This window comes from Mirounga angustirostris, unplaced genomic scaffold (assembly GCF_029215605.1).
Source record: "Mirounga angustirostris isolate CCGP_5_RB_7025 unplaced genomic scaffold, mMirAng1.0.hap1 SCAF_6, whole genome shotgun sequence".
NCBI classification, from domain to species: Eukaryota; Metazoa; Chordata; class Mammalia; order Carnivora; family Phocidae; genus Mirounga; species Mirounga angustirostris.
In genome coordinates this window covers 144008991-144028128 of record NW_026991714.1, presented here as the reverse complement: position 1 = coordinate 144028128, position 19138 = coordinate 144008991, and the positions used below count along the sequence as shown (strand labels likewise).

The 19138-nt window shown below is 46.8% G+C and overlaps 1 protein-coding gene across 1 annotated transcript in view; it reads right to left on the bottom strand.

Annotated features, from left to right (window-relative positions):
• The window catches only part of PLPP4 (phospholipid phosphatase 4), a 115681-nt gene that overhangs the window by 51513 nt on the left and 45030 nt on the right, over positions 1–19138 (bottom strand). Inside the window, exons 3-5 of the mRNA XM_045876311.3 lie at positions 9927–10017; positions 5156–5219; positions 3411–3535 (exon numbers count right to left, since the gene is read on the bottom strand). Coding sequence (XP_045732267.1) covers positions 3411–3535; positions 5156–5219; positions 9927–10017 — 280 coding nt within the window. The remainder of the gene's footprint in view (positions 1–3410; positions 3536–5155; positions 5220–9926; positions 10018–19138) is intronic.

Below are 19138 nucleotides of genomic sequence, written 5' to 3'. Positions count from 1 at the left end.
TCCCAAGTTTCCAAGAGGAAACCACTTGCTCTTTGAAAGTGTGACTGTTTTTCCCCACAAGGGAGGCTTGGGCTGCCTTATGGAGCAAGTCCCACAAGACGGCTGCTGTGGGACACGCCATTTGAGGGCTGGATGCCACGTGAGCACTTGAGCAGAGGGCTGTTTGACTGCCTATGGTCAACTAAGCACAAGACCTTTTGTCTCCAAAAGAAACCAATGTTTGTTCTTAGGTTCAAAGAAAATCAACTGTCCTGCAGGATGGTATGTGGACATCGTCTACCTTCTAGTCCCCAATTATCTATAAACAGAGCGGAAGCAAAGCTGTGATTATCTAGCATGAGGAACTCGTCTTAGGAGATCCCGTGGCCCAGAACGCCTGTGTGCACTCACTCCCGTGCAACCTACAAAGGGAGAAGGAGTGTGTGTATCACACTGGGGGTCCACTAAGCTCATCCCTCTGAGGGCCAGCACCTCCTCCAAGAGCCAAGAGTCATGCCAACCACTTCCTATTAGCCACAACAAGGAATCCAAAGAATAGCACCGACGGTTTTTCTAAATGGCTGTGGCAGCTCCTTGTAAGGCAGCCACTGACCTGTCACAACAAAGAAAGAGAACAGATAAAAATACTGTCATCAAAGCCTAGAGGCTGGGTACGATCCCGTGTCTGCCAAGTAGTAAAAATCCGTAACATTTTAAGCAGTGTCTTAAGCAAAAGATAGTCATAGCCTCTGTCAAAAAGCTGGTCTGGCCCAGATGGGACGTCAGCGACGCACTCGACAGGGCAGCTGGTGGGCAGCCCTGTCAGAAAATGCACCTGACAGGGAAGGTGTGCTTCTCAAAGAAACACTTCCGTGGGGCTTGGCCTCTCCTCCCTAGGACCGGCAGTCTTCTGCGCTGAGTTATTCACACGACAGCTATTTCCTGCCCAATGTCAAATGCAACACTGGATGCGAAATGGTGCTGGCAGGCCTCAGTCAGCCACCCGAAAGCCAGGGGGCAGGGTTTCACTTCTTTCTGCTTTGAGCTTTGGAAGCCCCGTCGAGCTCGGCACTGAGTCTTTGGGAGGACAGAACATGCCCTAAACAACAGAGAACTTGAGGGACCCTACAAGGACAGAGCTGGAGAGCAGATGGGAGCCAAGCCCCGGTACACGCTATTCCGGGGACCTCCCAACAGTACCAGCACAGAAATGCCAGACTATGAAAAGGAGCTCAGGGGAGCAGGCATTCCTCCAGCAGGCACCTGCGACTCCTCCTTAAAATGACACCTCAGAGAACACAAACACACCCAGAGGGGACGTGATTCCAAATGGACGTCCTACCTCGAGCGGCCTCGGAGAACCCTGGGGCCTCCACCTTCCTGAGGTGCCTGGCCCCTTGCCACGTGAACCTCAGTGGGCATTCTGGCGAAGCACACTCAAGGAAGCATTTTCTCTCAACTCCCCCAAGCCTCTAAAGCCAAAGGCTTTCCGCTAGCTGGGGAGTGTTCGGTCTAAGCCTCTATATCCTTTTCCCAGGGCGGCTGTAACAAATGACCACCAGGCTGGTGAGAACAATGGCAATGTAGTCCCTCGCATTCAGGAGCCCAGAATTCTGAAATCAACGTGTGGGCAGGGTCATGCTCCCTTTGAAGGCTCCAGGAGAGGATCCTTCCTTGCCCCTTCCAGCATCTGGTGGCCCCAGGTTCCTTGGCTTGTGGCTGCACCACTCCAATCTCCACCCCCGTCTTCACGGGGCTTTCTCACCTGTGTCTCTGCATCTCAAATATTCCTATGTCTTTCTCTAACGGGGACATCTGTAAATCTGGGATAATCTCATCTTGAGATCCTTAATTCAATTACATCTGCAAAGATGATTCTCCAAATAAGGTCACGTTCACAGGTTCCGTGGGCTAGGACTCGGACATACCTTTTGGGGGAACATTATTCAACCCCCTATAGTCTCCAACAAACCAGACAAGAATATGAGTTATTTACTTAAATGAACCTGGGCTACTTCATCGTATTTCATCACGGTAAGCCCTCAGACACTATCGAGTTAGAGGCTGGTATGAAGGTCAACTAAGTGTCCTTGAACAAGTTACGGAGTCTGTCTGAGCTTCACTGTCCTTACGTGTAAAATGGGGACCACCTGACCTGGCGAGGCCGTCGTACAGATTAACGGTAATTCACATAGAGCGCCTGGCACCCCAATATCTTGTTGCAAGGGCTCCAGTCTCTAAGAGCTCTGAGCAAAATACTCAACAAACACTGCAGGAAAAGGCATCCAGAGACTTTGATCCAGCCGCTATCAGGGAATGTCTTATATACTTAGAAAAAACAGAAAAGATCAAGGTAACAGGCCTGCTAGCGGCTGATAACGTCACACCTGTGAGAAATCAAGGACTTCGGGTCACAAGAACGGCCTCTCCCAAGTGGCCGCCTGTGGCTACGGTTTTCCAATGATCCCAGTGTCACCAACCTAAATATACAGTATCCCACTGCCTCGAGAGTCCCCAGGACACGAGCTGTGTCTTAGTTACCTCTGTGTCCCCATCACCTAGCACCGTGCCTGGCACCTCGGTCATTCAATAAACATTGCTGGAACAAACCAGAATACTCTGGAACCTCAGCTCTGGTTACAGACAATAATATGGACAAGTACTGTGGATTTAAAGCACCATATTAAGTACTTCACATATATATTGAGTGGATTAAATGAGATAATGCCCTACCCATGCTGTCATGGCAGCTGTTACAAATGTCAGCGACCATCATCACTTATTTTAACCCTCATTCCAACCAGGAATGGAGGCAGCATCGTTCCCACTGTACAGAGCAGGTGCTGAGGCCAGAGCGGGTAAGTCACAGAGCTAAGACCTGGCAGAGCCAGGGTCTGTCGCTACAAAGACCTGTGTTCTCTCCACTACACCACCCTGCACTTGATTCATATTATTTAGTCTTGGCTTTGAGGCTGGTCCCAGCCTGCACATCTATAACCAGACTGTACATTGAGGCGTGTGTGTGTGTGTGTGTGTGTACATATATATGCTCTACATTGGTACACACACACGATACCATCACTGAAGGAATGACCTGGAGAGAACACGGAGCTGAAAAGCAAGGTCCCAGGGAACATGGTAAATTCCCTTGCACTGTTAAGCTCCCGAATCATACTGCCAAAGGGTAAAGTGTCACATGTCACGCTCCGCTAAGCTCACAGAAGCAACATGTACAATGTCTTGTAAACTCTAGAGCCTCGTCTGCAGGTTTATTACTTCCTGTCGAATTCTTGTTTCTAAGCCTACAGGGAAGAAGAGTGAACTGTGCTCAACATTCGTGTCCCAGTGCTTTCCCCTCCACTGAAACTCCCAAGGAAAGTGGTAAGGAAACACGACTGGAAATTAAAGAGAGTCCCAGCCACTGAACTTACAGGAGGAATGGATGCTGGGGAAGCTTTTGCGGCCCTCGGACACCAGATCGGGGTCCCCCGTGCAGTGCATTTCTGAGTTCATCACTCCATCTGGAAAGCAGCGGTAAAAGAAATCGGGGCGAGGTCTACAAAAGACACCATGGACATTTTCAATATAAAATGCTGCCATCACAGAGGAACCCCCAGCTGACCCCCACCATTCCTTGCTGCCCCCAGCTCCTTCTCCTGCCATCAATACCGGTGCTCCCTGGGGACCACTCCAGACATGGTGGTCTTGGGGAAAGCTCAGGTTTCGGGGTCAGAAAGCTCTGAGTTGGAACTCCCACTCTGCCATTTATTAGTTTTCTAACCTTGGGAAGGTCACACAGCCTCCCCCAGCCTCAGCTTCCACATCTGTAAGAGGGGACATGAATACCCACCCAAAGGGGAGGTCGTGAGGGCCAGATGAGAGGACTGATAGGAGGCAGCTAAGCACGGCACGGGGGGAGTAGAAGTAGTTCCTGCCTCCATTGACAGCTCCCACTCAGAGGCTGCTTCCAGAACCCCAGACTCCAGGCTCCTCATGTCCCTACGTCTTGAATTTGGATGGTCAATCGCCCCTCCTTGAACAGCAGGTCTCACCTAACCTCACTGAAACAGAGGACCCAACAGCTCAGTTCCACGATGCTGAGTGCACGGCCATCCAGGCTGGCCTCCCTGGCCCGGGTCTGGGGAGACAGACCTCACGGGACATGGGCCAAAGCTGGCCCCAAGGTCGAGCCCCCGGCTGCAGGCACACTGGCACTTACGGAGCCCTCACTGGGTACCCTCACACAGTGCCAAGTACTGCACGTGCATCAGATCACGTGATTCTTATGCCAACCCCGGGACTTTCTTCATCTGACCCGTGCAAAAATGAAGGTTTAGAAAGATTACACTCCTGCCCAAGGTTACATCCAACCAGTAAGTGGCAAAGGCAAGCCTAAACCCCAGTGATTGGATTCCTGCACCGACACACTTCACCCCGTGTTTTTCTGCCTCCCTCCGCTGAGGATTCTCACACAGAGGGGTGATGGACAATCCCTTCCCAGTAATTCAACTAATATTTGCTGAAGGCCAGCCATGGGCAAGGCTTTGCTAGTGCTATAAACACAGGGCCACTTTTCTGCACATACTGGGACACACTGACACCCTGGTCTTTCCAGCTCTGGGATCTAGGCTCAGTAATAATCTGTCAATATCTGTAAGATATCAATAATCAGTATCAATAATCTATCAGAACTTCTGGTGTACTCTCTCCCCGCCCCTACTCGGTTTGTGTTTCTCCAAGTGTGGTTATTCACCTACTGAACCAGAACCTCAGAGCAGACAAGGCCTGGGAACCAGCATTTTAACAGGGCCCCACAGCAACTTTTAACGCAGAAAGTTGAGAGAGAGACCCGCCCCACATCATGCGCTGCCCAATTTGTATCCACCTTCTGCCCCCTGGGTGCCTGGCCAGCACCCTCCACCAGGTAGATAATCAGTAAATGCCGAGCTTCTGAGAGGGGAGCTAACCTATCCAAGGCCAACAGCCAAAGTCAGGCCTCAAATTCAGGTCTTTTGACTGTTCATCTCTATGGAAACTAGCTCACTTCTGGAGCAGTTGAGAACAGAAACTGTGTCCCAGGGGGGCAACAGAAATATGCCATAAGCCAAAGCTCAAATGCCAATCCACAGATGACCTTGAGAGTCTAAGCCACCATATGTTTCTTTCTGGAACTTACCTTCCCACTATTAACTTAATAGTGTTTGTGCAGACGCCATTCAGAGCAAGAGCCAAGGACACCGCTACAAAACAAAACCAACAGACAGAAAAATAACCAGCTGGCTCTCAATCCACAGTCATCAGCATCATCATCATCACTGTTACATCATCATACCATTCGATTATGACCATGGACATATGAGCCAATAGTTTAAAAGACAGAGGGAAGTCTGAGTGGCTAGAGTAAAATATAATTAAGGCAAGACTTTGGACAGCAGCTCATAAAATCCCAAGCTCCTATGACATGAAATTTCTCTCTCCTCCTTGACTAAAATTTTTAATATTGGAAAGGAACCAACCCATCTATTATGTTTTGGCCTGATATGAACAGATTTAATACTATAGCATATAGAGATTCTTTTACTGGTAGCAAGAAACATAACTTTTTTATCTGTTTCTGGCAATGTTCTCAAACATAATTCTAATCAGAGTAGCTCTTGGAATCCTTCTTTAGAGTAGGACATTCCCACTCGGTGATTATCTCTGTGTTGACCCATCACCTGTTGACAAAGTCCCTTTGTTATCAAACAAATCACTTTCTGAGAAAGTAAACAGTCCCAACACCTCCCTGGGTTTTGAGAAGGTTTGCCCGGGGGCATGATTTTTGCCACCTGAGGCAGAAGGAACTTCTGGAATACATTATTTAAAAATATACAGCATGGGGACTTTCTCTAAGCAGCTTGGAAGGACTTTACTGGATAAAGTACAGATCATTCAAAGGGTACCTCACAGGTCTCTCCTATGTTTATCAAAACTGCACAAAAGGCGAGTCAATGTGATGGAAGGTCAAATGCCTTGCATAAGCAAAAAAAACCTATCGATGCCCCGCTCCAGCGCTTTGTTGAATGACAAAGCATGTGAGCTACCATTTCCCTTTGGCAACCAATAACTGTTCAATAGTAGCTGAGATTTATGTAAGAAAACAGCGGTGGAGGGACATTTCCGGGAAGGAGCTGCCTAGAGCAATGCATGGTCATCAAGGGAGACAAATGTGTTCTCTGAGCAGAAAGTAGAGTGCAATGGCCAACACAGTCATCAAGGGCACTGGCCAGAGATTGATACAAAACCGATCTGCTTTTAGCAAGTCATGGGAAGCAGAGAGAATGGGAAGGACCAGCTCAAATGAATACCTTTGTTAAAGGAAAACTAATCACCTAAGCTAGAGATGGGCCACAGTGGGCTGTATCTGAGTGCGGTGAGGGGACGGATGGGCCCCGGGGGTGGACAGAATGGAGCAGGAGTCGGAGCACAGCACCGCCATTAACACACCGAGCAGCCAACTGGATGGATAAATTGTGTAGGAATTCAGAGAGATCTTAGGATTCTTCTGATCCCATTCTGCACGCACAGACCCTTTCTTCTAAAATGCTGGCTTCCCTTCTCTCTTGCCAGCTCAGAGCACCGCTGAGAGGTCTCCTTTGCAAAGAGGAGGAGAAAATGCCCTGGACTATCTTCACTGCTGTATTCTCCCCAGAGCCAAGACAATTAACAGGCTGTGAGATCAGCCTGCAGGACTGGGGTCTTTTCCTGGGAACACGACTGTGTTTTCCCAGCTGGGCCGGCCTCCTTCTGATCCTGGTCCTAGCATGGCCTTAGCACAGAGGCGGTCTCTGGGAACAAGCATCACCAGCAGATCTCCCAATGCCCTTGGGGAACTTCACAGACCGCTACATCAATCCAGAACACCATACATGACCCCAGCCTCAGCACCGGCTTGGCCTCATTGTAGCCAAGAGCAGTTCTTTGAAAAGTTTCAAGTAGCTGAGCTAGAAAACGTGTGGATGTGATATAACTGCCAATAGCTGGCAACTTCACTCTGATCCAAAAGCCTGAAGGAGACAGAAAACAATGGGGCTCTGGAGTGATGATATTTAGGGTGAAAGTCATCTCAGCATTCTGGAAGTAAACCAAACTGACTATTTTCCTCTGAATAGTACAACCCCTAGGGGACCACTGTGGGGGCCTCTCACCAACACCAGAGGGTAGGCTGGGCCCAGATCAGAGGCATGAAAGACTGGCTGAGCAGGAAATGAATGGCCCCAATCAGGAATGCTTGTTGATTAACAATAACCCAGCGGGTCTGTTTCATAAGAGCTGTGTTTACAACATCCCACAGCCCTGCGGGTTTGAGAGAAGAGACAAAACGACAAACCAGACTGTGTCCAATAAAGAAATTCAAAGTAATGTGTCCTGTGAGTTAGCCTGCAGGCGGCCTGTACTGAAAACTCTACTGCTCATATGCATCCCCGAGGATTAGAGGGTTTTTGTTGTTACTTTGGTTGTTGTTGAGAATTCGGTGCTGCAGTAGTTCCATAACAGGGGACTCTATTAGACCAGCTGGCTGTTCTGCAGCCGAAACCCCCAAAAGCTGGATGCTACATACGGGCAAACCTCACCTGTCTTGTTCCACAGCAGATGTACAAAGGTGGCCAATGTGGACATGTAGATAAGAGGAGGTCTTGGGGTTTCAGGTCTGCTAAAGAAGGGACCTGAGCACTAAACCACTCTGAGAAAGTCCTGAACTCCAGATAACATTAGAAATGCTACACCTGGTTTTCTGTCCTTGGTTTTTAAAGATCAGTCCCTCACCCCCTACTTCCAAGGCTTCCTAAAAGAAGTGATTAAAAAAAAAAAAAAAGCTGTGTACAACAGGAGGCTCCCCGGGCAGGCTCTCATCTATTTAGGCAAACGGAACATTTGGTAACTCCACCTTCTCTGTTAACATATAGAAGGCAGGGTATGGTGTGCAATTTTGAAATGTCACTCCAAGGGAGATTTAGCGGAAAAGGGAAAGGTCTAGAGAAGTAACTTACTGCCACGACAACACAACACTCCAAAAGCTGGCAGTAAATTATAACCATAACCATGAGAGACCGCTCTCACCCACACTCATATCATCTAGGGACTCCGTGCCAGGGGAGCAACTAGAATAAAAAGAGAGGCAAAGGGATTTCCAGGTCAGCTGAGGGAGCTGCCAGCAGGACGTTTCAGGGACCAGAGGGATATTTAGCCCAACACTGCCCTGGCTGCTCAAGCTACATGGGGAGGGCACCTATGCCCTCCTTGGAACACCAGACCTTTCTGCCACTTCAGCTAAGGGGACTGAGACCATGTGATTGCCAAAACCCCAAACCACAGATAAGCAGCCTGGGTATGTACCTGACCCAAGGCTGGGCACCTACAGGCTGACCAGAGACTCATGACTTTTGTGTCCAGGTGTGAAAATGAATCGAACCAGAGGGTCTGCCTGGGAAGTCTGGTCCACGAGACGCAGAGCAACTTGGAGGTGGGCACTGGAGCTGAAGGTCCTACAGGTGTGTGACAGGAGTGCCCACCACTGCAAGTCCAAGCCTCATAGAAACCAAAGGCATGAGGCAGCAGAAATAATGGCCACATTGGGGGATTAGGCAGGATGTGTGAGGGGAAGAGGGAAGGCACATTACGGAGAGGAATGTATCTCTACCCCTGATGGCCCGGCTCCCAATTCCAGTCCCCATGATGCTCCTCTGTCCTTTCTCCCCCTATTCTTGGATATTTGTGAGATTGCTGATACAACCCTGTAACTAACCCCTAATTTATATGAGCTAATTAGAGAGAGATTCTGCTCTGTTCAATTAAGGCCCAACCAAAGCCTGGTTATGTAAGAAATGTTCCCTGTCCTGCTTCAGAGCACAAAGCCCCCTTCGCTGCTCTGCATGCCCCAGATGTTGACCTTACCCTCACCCCTGCACCAAGAAGAGAGAAGACCATATTTTGCTACATTTCCATTTCCTCCAAGCCCAATAATTTACAAACATACCCTTGGAGGTGGGAAATCTCATTTTTCCAGATATGATAATCTAACTGAATGAATGGTAAGTCCATACAAAATACCAAAAGTGGTTTGTGTGAGGGTTTGGATAGTTTTTATTAAGGCGTCAAAAAATAAACATAATTCAGTTCTCCTGATGATCAAAAAGCTGAAAACCTGACTACTGGGTAGTTTATTTCGGTTATGAAACAGGCCAATTAGCTTTGCTTTCTCTTAATACTGTCATCTACTCAGTTATTTAACTAATATGAAGATCATAAAAATGGATTTAATCTTAAAAATGTCAAACTCGTGTCACATGCAGCTATGGCTTAGCTTGGGGAGAATTTGTAACAATGGTGTTACAATCAGTGGCAAAGAAATCAGTGGCAAAGATTGTGGCACTCTTTATACAGTAACAGTTGCTTAACTGCCAAAATCCTCCCCCCCCCCCCAAAAGAGTGAGCTATGGAGTTTACTTCCAATTTCTATTTTATTTTATATCTGCTTTTGATCTTTGTGCCTCTAGCCAATGGTGATTAGTCAAGAAGTCTATGGCTGATTTCTGAATTGCCCGTAACGTGGGCTTATTAGCCATAGATGTGGGATTGGACAGTCAATGGTGACAGTTTCAGATTCTCTTTGCCTCATGGCTAAGAGCTACCCTGTAGCTGTGCTTGAGCAGCACAGAGCTCAGACGTGTATTTGGACATTCACATTCAGCACAAAGGACAGCGACAAGGCTGCTGCTGAAGGTGAGCTGCTCACCATCTATCTGTGTGTTGGCTCTTCTTAGGGTTGAAAGTTTACCTTTCCCTGTTTCTCCCAAGCTTAATTTGACCAAGAGAAAAATCAGTTGAGTGCAACAGAGATTTTTAAAATCTACTGATCTAATTAAGTCCAGCCCCATCCCCTAGAGCAGGAAATGTGAATACTCTACCTAAGAAGGCTTCCTTAATTTCAGTCTTGTCTGTTCGCCGGATAATTTTCACCACACAAATAACAGCCAGGGGTGTGAGGAAAGAAATTGCCTGGAAAAAAATAACAAATAATCCCTTATAAGGACAGCAGTTTGCTATCAGAGGGCTGACTGATAATTAGTTCAAGTTAGTTTCATTTAGACTCACTAGTTGAATGATCTTACTGAACTCCTGACCTCAAAGAAAGAAAGAAAGGATTTGTATCTATACTTAGAGACTCTGAAGACTTAAAAAAGTAATTGCTGGGAGCCACGTTTAAAGTGGTGGCTTTTTAAACAGAAAAGATAACCTATAATCGTGATGACTCAGCTTTGCCAGCAACACCCTCACATCCTCCCCTGCAGAAGGGTAAAAGAACACTTGGCCTCCCATCCCCAGCTCTCTGGCAACATGGGAGCACGTTGGACTTGCTTAGAGTCAATCGATCCATTTTCTTTGGTGTTCTTTTGCTGAATTTCATTTCCTCTGCAAAGCAGAATTTAATCCTTTTGCTTGCCACCTCTCTTCCTTTCCTCCCTCCCCTCCCCTTCCCTGACCCAAAGCACACAAAAGTGCAATAAGTGTTTAATGAATCAAGCTGGTGGGATTCAGATACAAGCAACACTCATTACAGAACCCTCCATGAGGCAGGAACTATGTTTGGGTAGCATCAGGTCCCGGCGTCTCTTTAAATCCTCCTGATGACTCGGTGACTATCTTTGCCAGGCTTGGGGACTAAATGACGTGCCCAATGACATAAAGCTGGTGAGTAGCAAGGCCAGGCTTTAGAGACCAGGTTTTCTGCCTACCATATCTAGTCTTTATTCAGCATTCTACAATTAGTAAGTTGTTTTTGACATTCTAGCAACCAAGAAAAAAGTATTTCAGTTACTTCCTTATGATTATAACATCTCAGGTATTATAATATTGGAAGGGACTAAATATCTTGCAAATCCACAAATGGCCTAATAGACAGTGGTGCGAAGGGTGGGGTATGGTAACTATTGCTCACACTTTTGGAAATCTCCACCTGTACGCTAATGCAATGCCATTTTGTGGAAAGGGGCTTTCTAATCGGGCTAAGGCACTGCTGGAAGACACTTTTCTGTTATAAACACAGAAATCACCGAAATGCACACGGGCTTTCAAAATGACTGGAGATGTTCTACATTCTTGCTACAACCAGGCTGCCAGAGCTTAGCACATCTTGGGGTCTCCTCTTCGGGAACTGTCCTTAGAGGCAGTTCATGAGACATGAGAAAACCCCTCTCCTTACTGGCCAGTCTCTTTCCCACCACAGTGGTAGTCACCAGCTTGATGAGCCTCCTTATCAGCTGTGGCCCTGAATCAATTAGCTGTTTAAACACCAAATGAGCAAGTCCTATCACCACGGAGGGCATTCGCAAGAATACAACAAGTCTAAGGGCAGCTGTATGAGAGGAGATTCAGAACTGGAGCAGAGGATTTCCCCAGAGGCGACTGCAAAAGGCAAGACTCACTTGTGAGTAAAAAGTTACAGCAAATCTGCAGAAGTTCCCATGAGTTCCTGGGTGGCTCTCACCCTTGAATAACAGTTGAGCTTGTTACAATGCTGAGTCCCTCAAGTATACTCACAGGATGTGTCTGAGAATCTACATTTTGTAAACAAGTGTCTCAAATGATACTTAGATGCTGGTGACTGAGAAACACTGGGTCAGAGTTTTGACTCACACATTCAGTGTTGAAAGAGTGATGACCGAAGCCCTTGCTTGCTGACGTCCAAAGTTATGGTTAAGGTCATAAAAGCCCCCAGCTCCTTGTTTCCTCTCACTTCAGGCATGCAGAGCAGGCCACACACTCCCCAACAGGGGAAAGCAGCTCACTGAGCAGTGAACAGCACCACAATAACCCCACTGACAGTCAAAGAGGAGAACAATGCGAAACTGAAGGAAACATTACAAGACGATCCCAGATGACGTACTCTAAGGTTAGACCGAATAAAACCCCTGAAAAGATATGATTTTCCCTACCTCAGAGACTGCCTACAGGAGATCCTGAGCAGGAGTGTACCAACCAAGAGAAGACAGAGATACCAGGGGGCACTGACATCTCCAGGCCCACGAGAGGCTGGAAAAGGCACTAGGGCTACCCAGAGGCTCCAGGCTCACAGCTTGATAGCCAAGGGGTCTCCCTGAGCACTGTTCCCTGCCCCAGCTCCCCTGCTTCTAACAGATCCTCACTCTGACAGCCCAACCAGAAGGCACTTCATTTCACCCATTCTAGGATTTTCCTAGGTAGATGCACATTGGTCTCTTTTCTAGAACCACTGACAAACTGCTTCCTGGGCCAATGTTAGGCACCCAGGAGGGCCAGGGCTCCCCAGCTCATGAGCTTTACATGAGGGAATGCATCAGATGAAGCACCCACTCAGAAGGCCACAGAAGTGTCTGCACATGACTGTGTGGCCATCTTTCTCTCCTCCCCGCATCCTAGCGACATTTGGGCTCCAATCCCCTTTCTTCTTCCTGAAAACAGATCTTCCATATCCTTGGACAGCACAGTCTTCAAATCAGCATAGATAGAGACATATTTACATTGATCACTTGCTCCCCTTTTTACAAATATTTTCCAACTAAGAAGATGGGAGTTAAGACATTAGCCCCAGAAGCCAACACATTAGGAAAACAACTTCCTTCTGGGCAAAAGCACCTCGGAACTGAGGAAAAGAGAAATGAATCCCCCTTTCACCTGGCAAACCAGACTGAATTAAGCCTGGTGTACACCCCTCCCACAATTCCCACGCAAGCCTTTAGCGGCAGCTCTTCTGCCGCCCGAGGCCACAGGGGTCAAGATGGACACAGAGACACGAGAGGTGGGGGGAGGGGGGAGTGATTACTTCTACTTCCAAACAGATGTGGATATGGAGGACAAAAAGGAGCAGGAAAATTTCCCCGGGACTGTTTTCCCTCAGGTTCATTTTTCCATGGCTTAAAAATTTTCTTGAAAATCCTGGGAACGAGCCCATTAGTGCTTATTAAATGGGACCTGAGACCAGAACAATGAGTTCCAGCCAATCACTGTGGCGGGATGCAGGGGACAGACTGAACTCTCTTCAGGTTTGAGCTTCCCTCACTAGTTATGAGAACTGGGCTGCTCAGTATGCATACATAAATTAGATAAGCAGGGTTAGCATGTTCTGAAAACTTACCAAGGGCCATGGTCTGTTCTAGGTACTTGAGGCAGATTAACACACTTAGACATCCTTACTCTATGGATGAGAAACTAAGGCACAGAGAGGTTAAACAACCTGCTGAAAGTCACACAGCTAATAAGTGATAAAGTGAAGATTTGTACCCAGACTGTTTAAATCAAGCTCTATGCTTTTAACCATGGTGTTATAGCAGTTCTCACCTTAGAAGTAAGAAGCATTAATAAAACATGGTAAATGCCTTTTCTCTAGAGATGAAGGAGGAAGAAAGGGGGCTCGTACCCAGGAGCATGAATAAGTCACAGAAACGTCAGTGGCAGCTGTCATGGATTAAGCACCTACTATGTGTGAAGGGCATTCCTCACATTTGTCCAATCTTCTAACTATTCTGTCGGGGGAAACATTATCCTCCTTGCATAGCTCACAAAACTAGAACTCAGAGCGATAAGTGAATTCCCAAAGGCATGCACCTAGTGGGCCCAGGACACACCCCCGCCCCCCACAACCTGGGCTGCCATGCTGCCTGGGCTGGAGTCTTGAATCACAGGGATCACCTAAGCCCAAATGCCTCATCTTCCAGATGGGGAAACTGGGGCTGAGCTCATTCTTGCATTAAAGAACATTTTGTAAGCTACTGATTAATTGTACTCCACACAACCCAAATATCAAGATAATATATAAATCATCAGGCAGGATCTGGTACACGGCTGGCTTTGCACAATGCTATGCTCTGTGCTCTGCAGAAGGGAACAGACTCAGATTAAGGAAAACCAGGTTCAAGCTCCAGCTCTGACACTTACCAGCTCTGTGACCATGAGCAAGTCACTCCATCTCTTCCCCTTTGAGTCTCAGTTTTCTCATCCATAAGATGGGGTATAATAACATCCATAACAAATACCGTTGCTAAGATTTGAATTCACCAGCAGCTACTTGAATGTCTCTTATGCCCCAAACACTAAGCAAGGCACTGTAAGTCTATCACCCCATTTGATGCTCTCAGCACCGTAGGAGGGAGAGGGAAATGTTATCAAAGCCTCTTTTTATATATAAGGAAACTGAGGCAGTGAGAGGAGAGGTGATTCTGCCAAGCCACATCGCTAGAAAGTTGATCTCAGGCAGTCTGCTCTGGAACCTGCCCACCCAGAGAGTCCAATAGAGTTAGCATCCAGCAAATGCTGGCTGTTGGCTACAATGTCATTATTTCCCAGGAAAAACTGAACAAATGACCCACCCAGTAAAGAAGAACCAGGATCCTGAGACCAGACATTGGAAATAAAGTGTTTTAAGTTCCAGCCCGCTATGCCCTTAGGTCTGAGCAGTCAGGGAGGAGGTCAGGGATGGGGGAAAGCCTCATTTGCCTGGGCTCCCTGCCATTCCCTACATGACTGACATCTCCACCAAGGACCTGCCTTGTGCATCGGCCAATGAAACCAACACGGGAAGTGCTGTCAGTCCCCAGCCGCTGCTGCACCCGAAGGTGGGTCACCCAGGGCGCTGATGCAAGGCACTGTGCTGCCAGGATGCTTCTGGAAAATGACAAAGTCAGACTAGCGTGTCTGAAGTGGGAGGGGCATAAGTATACCAAGAACTTTTAACAAGCAAAGGGGTCCAAGCCAGAGCACCCTGATGTTAGGATGTCAGCTAGGGAAGAACTTGTCACTGGAGTTCATTCATATCAGACAAACAATGGGCGCAAAGTGCCTTAATTTATGGCATTTGACAGAAAGGTGTGCTAAAAAGTGCTTATTGAGACAACTCGGGATGAGCAGTGCAGACAGCTGAAAAGGCCCTGCTGTGGGTAAACAATGACAGCCCATCACAGAGAAAAGAGCTGTCTAAGACTTTACCAAAAAGTCTAAAAATTAAACTGTCTATCACGAGGCCAGCTTTGTCTCTTTTCCTTCCCTCCTCCCCGCAAAACTGACTTTGTCTTCCTTAGAAGCATCCTCTACTAAAATAGGAAACCCTAATATCGAATCAACATGGTATCAATAATATTCTACAGAAGTAAATCTTCTGGACTTGTTGTGGCCAGGACAAAGGATGGGTCTTGGGTAGATTTGTTTTTTTTTAAGCCAAGCAGAGCAATTGGGGAACACCAATCATTCCTTCAACTCATTACCTGAGTTCACCTGTTCAAGAGCTTGTCTCTGACCATCCAGTTCACGTTCACGTCTGTGTCCCCCATGAGACAGGAAACCGTACCTTGTTCAGCTGTGTACTCCATCACCCAGCACCATGCTTGGCTCAGGCAGGTTCTTTGTAACTGTTGGTTGAGTTAAGTAATAACTAACTAACCTAAAGCTGTCCACAGTCAGCTTCTATCCCTGCCTTCCTCTGCCCCCTTCACACACAGATACTCTCAACACACTCCTGTTCACTGGGCCCACATGGCCCCTGCTCTCCCGTGTCTGTGCCTTTACCCACCAGCTCTTCCATGTGTGACCCGCTACTTACCCCCTCTCCACATCCCCCGAGTCCCCACCAAAACATCATAGTCGGATGGGTCTGTGAGGGTCCACCCTCTGGCAGCTGGCATTCAGATCCGGGTCCAGGAACTGGCGGTTGTATAACCTTGGACAAGTTGCTAAATCTCACTGCCGTTTCATTTTCTCCATTGAAATTATGGGATTACAAAAGTGCTGACCTCAACAGATGGTGAGAAGGATTATCTGAGATGCCACTGTAAAGTGGCGAGCACAATTCCTGTATTCAAGAGACGTTGGTTTTTGTTGTTACTGCCATGATGATGATGATGATGATGATGATGATGATAGTGGTGATGGTGATGATGATGGTGGTGATGGTGATGATGATGGTGAGGATGATGATGATGGTGGTGATGATGATGATGGTGGTGATGGTGATGATGGTGGTGATGGTGATGAATATGGTGGCAACAATAGGGGTGGTGGTGATGATGATGGTTGTGGTGATGGTGATGATGGTGATGATGATGGTGGTGGTGCTGATGATGGTGGTGGTGGTGATGGTGGTGGTGATGATGGTGATGATGATGGTGGTGGTGATGATGATGATGGTGGTGATGATGATGGTGGTGGTGATGATGGTGATGGTGAGGATGATGATGATGGTGGTGGTGATGATGGTGATGATGATGGTGGTGGTGATGATGATGATGGTGGTGGTGATGATGGTGATGGTGAGGATGATGATGATGGTGGTGATGATGGTGATAGTGAGGATGATGATGGTGGTGGTGATGATGGTGATGGTGGTGATGATGGTGATGATGATGGTGGTGGTGATGATAATGATGGTGGTGAGGATGATGATGGTGGTGATGGTGATGAATATGGTGGCGACAATAGGGGTGATGGTGATGATGATGGTGATGATGATGGTGGTGGTGATGATGGTGATGGTGAGGATGATGATGATGATGGTGATGATGGTGATGATGATAATGATGATGGTGGTGGTGATGATGGTGATGATGATGGTGGTGATGGTGATGATGATGGTGGTGGTGCTGATGATGGTGGTGGTGGTGATGGTGGTGGTGATGATGGTGATGATGATGGTGGTGGTGATGATGGTGATGGTGAGGATGATGATGATGATGGTGATGATGGTGATGATGATAATGATGATGGTGGTGGTGATGATGGTGATGATGATGGTGGTGATGGTGATGATGATGGTGGTGGTGATGATGGTGATGGTGAGAATGATGATGGTGGTGGTGATGATGGTGATGGTGAGAATGATGATGGTGGTGATGATGGTGGTGGTGATGATGGTGATGATGATGGTGGTGATGGTGATGATGATGGTGGTGGTGATGATGATGATGGTGAGGATGATGATGATGGTGATGATGATGGTGGTGATGATGATGATGGTGATGGTGGTGGTGATGATGATGGTGGTGGTGGTGATGATGGTTGTGGTGATGGTGATGATGGTGATGATGATGGTGGTGGTGCTGATGATGGTGGTGGTGGTGATGGTGGTGGTGATGATGGTGATGATGATGGTGGTGGTGATGATGGTGATGGTGAGGATGATGATGATGGTGGTGATGATGGTGAGGATGATGATGATGGTGATGATGATAATGATGATGGTGGTGATGGTGATGAATATGGTGGCGACAATAAGGGTGATGGTGATGATGATGGTGGTGATGATGGTGATGATGAATCTCCCTACAAGTTTACCCGAGCCTCTAGCCCTTCCTAGATTCTGTTTCTCTTTAGAGTGCCATCTCCCCGAGGAGCCTACAGGATCCCTAAGGATATCCCTCCCACCCAGGCCTGATTTGACTTCCCATCACCTGAAGCTCCTATGGCTTTCCTTACCCACAGCAGGCTCCTGGAAGTGTTCTCTGAATGTACAAAGACACAACTACGAAGACAGCAAAAAGAATATACTAAAAAGCAAAAACCAGCACAAAGTCTTCCTACACCAAAAAGTAGATTTTCAAAAATGCTACAATAAACCCCACATACTCAGGAAGGAACCATGACATCTTTCGAATAAGGGAGCAGGCTTCCATAAAGGCAGCTAATGGTCTGCGAACATCCAGGAAATGCAAATCCAAGACTCAGTATATGTAAAAAGACTTCTCAGCCTGTCCCTCTGCTCAACAGGAACCCAGAGTCATCAAGGGAAACAAACTCTCAGAATCAAACAACCCAACTACATTCAACTTCCAGGTTGACAGAGTCATCTTCACTGAAAGTGCCAAAGGCAGAACAAATGAGGGGGCGCTTCGTGGTGATGTGATCACCATTCACTCTGTTTAACTCAATCCCCTACCATTCTTTTTTTTTTTTTAAGATTTTATTTATTTATTTGAGAGAGAGAATGAGAGAGAGCACATGAGAGGGGGGAGGGTCAGAGGGAGAAGCAGACTCCCTGCTGAGCAGGGAGCCCGATGCGGGACTCGATCCCGGGACTCCAGGATCATGATGCTTAACCAACTGAGCCACCCAGGCGCCCAATCCCCTACCATTCTGATCTGAACAAGTGGCTACTCTAAAATGCACACATGCACACCCATACACACACACACAAACACCCCTCCAGAGGCCTAATTTCCCAGTCAAAAGACATCTGGGTTATTACCAGCTGCCTTTCAATAAAGCTTTGAAAGTTGAAAAGGTTGCCTTTAGATTAAAACATTCCAACCAAAAGTAAAAGAGACCCTAGGATTTGGTTTATGTATTAAGTAGCAACACTTGAGCTTTCTAAGGAAAGCAACATAGTTTAAAAAAATAAAAACATGTTTTATTACAGTCTTCCATTAACATCTGAAGGTTTTAAAGGATCAAAGCAAACAAATGATATTTTATATTAAACTCTTACTAAAATCCAGGAGGAAAAAAAATCTAATTAATGTGGTGACAAAGTATTTTTCCGCTTTGTGTTACATTATAAATGTATCTATTGCGTTCCTTGTGTTATTATGGAATTGCATGAAATCTTGTGACCAAATGAATGAAATGCATCAACTACTATTAACAAAACAAAAGGCTGAGCTTATCTCATTAGGAGACTCAAGGGTAGGAATCAGGATTTGAGGATGAATACACTTCTATTCTCTGAGAATCACAGCACTGAATAACTCCTTTACTGCCTCGCATCCACCCCTGCCAACATGCAAATGCACACCCTCCTATTTGTGTCTGCAGCCAGAATATTTGTGGCATTGGTATCTAGACTTCAAAACAATCCATTGTTCATAAATCTAGGACACAGCCACAAATTTCTCACACTATCCCATATGAACCTTAATCTCCAAATTGTGTTTTACAGCACATAAAATGTGAAACCTGTGAGGAAGGGGGATAAGTGGTAAGTAGGAGCTTCCCCCTTTCAAAACCATGGAGTAAACTAGTTAGACATATGCTAGTTCCTTTATTTCTAGGATTTATAGAAGATTTAAGTTACAGCAGAAATGGAAAAAGTCTCATTTTCATACTCAAGCGTTAGGTAATGCCTGAACTCTTCAATTCCCCTAAAATTTACAAAAATCCA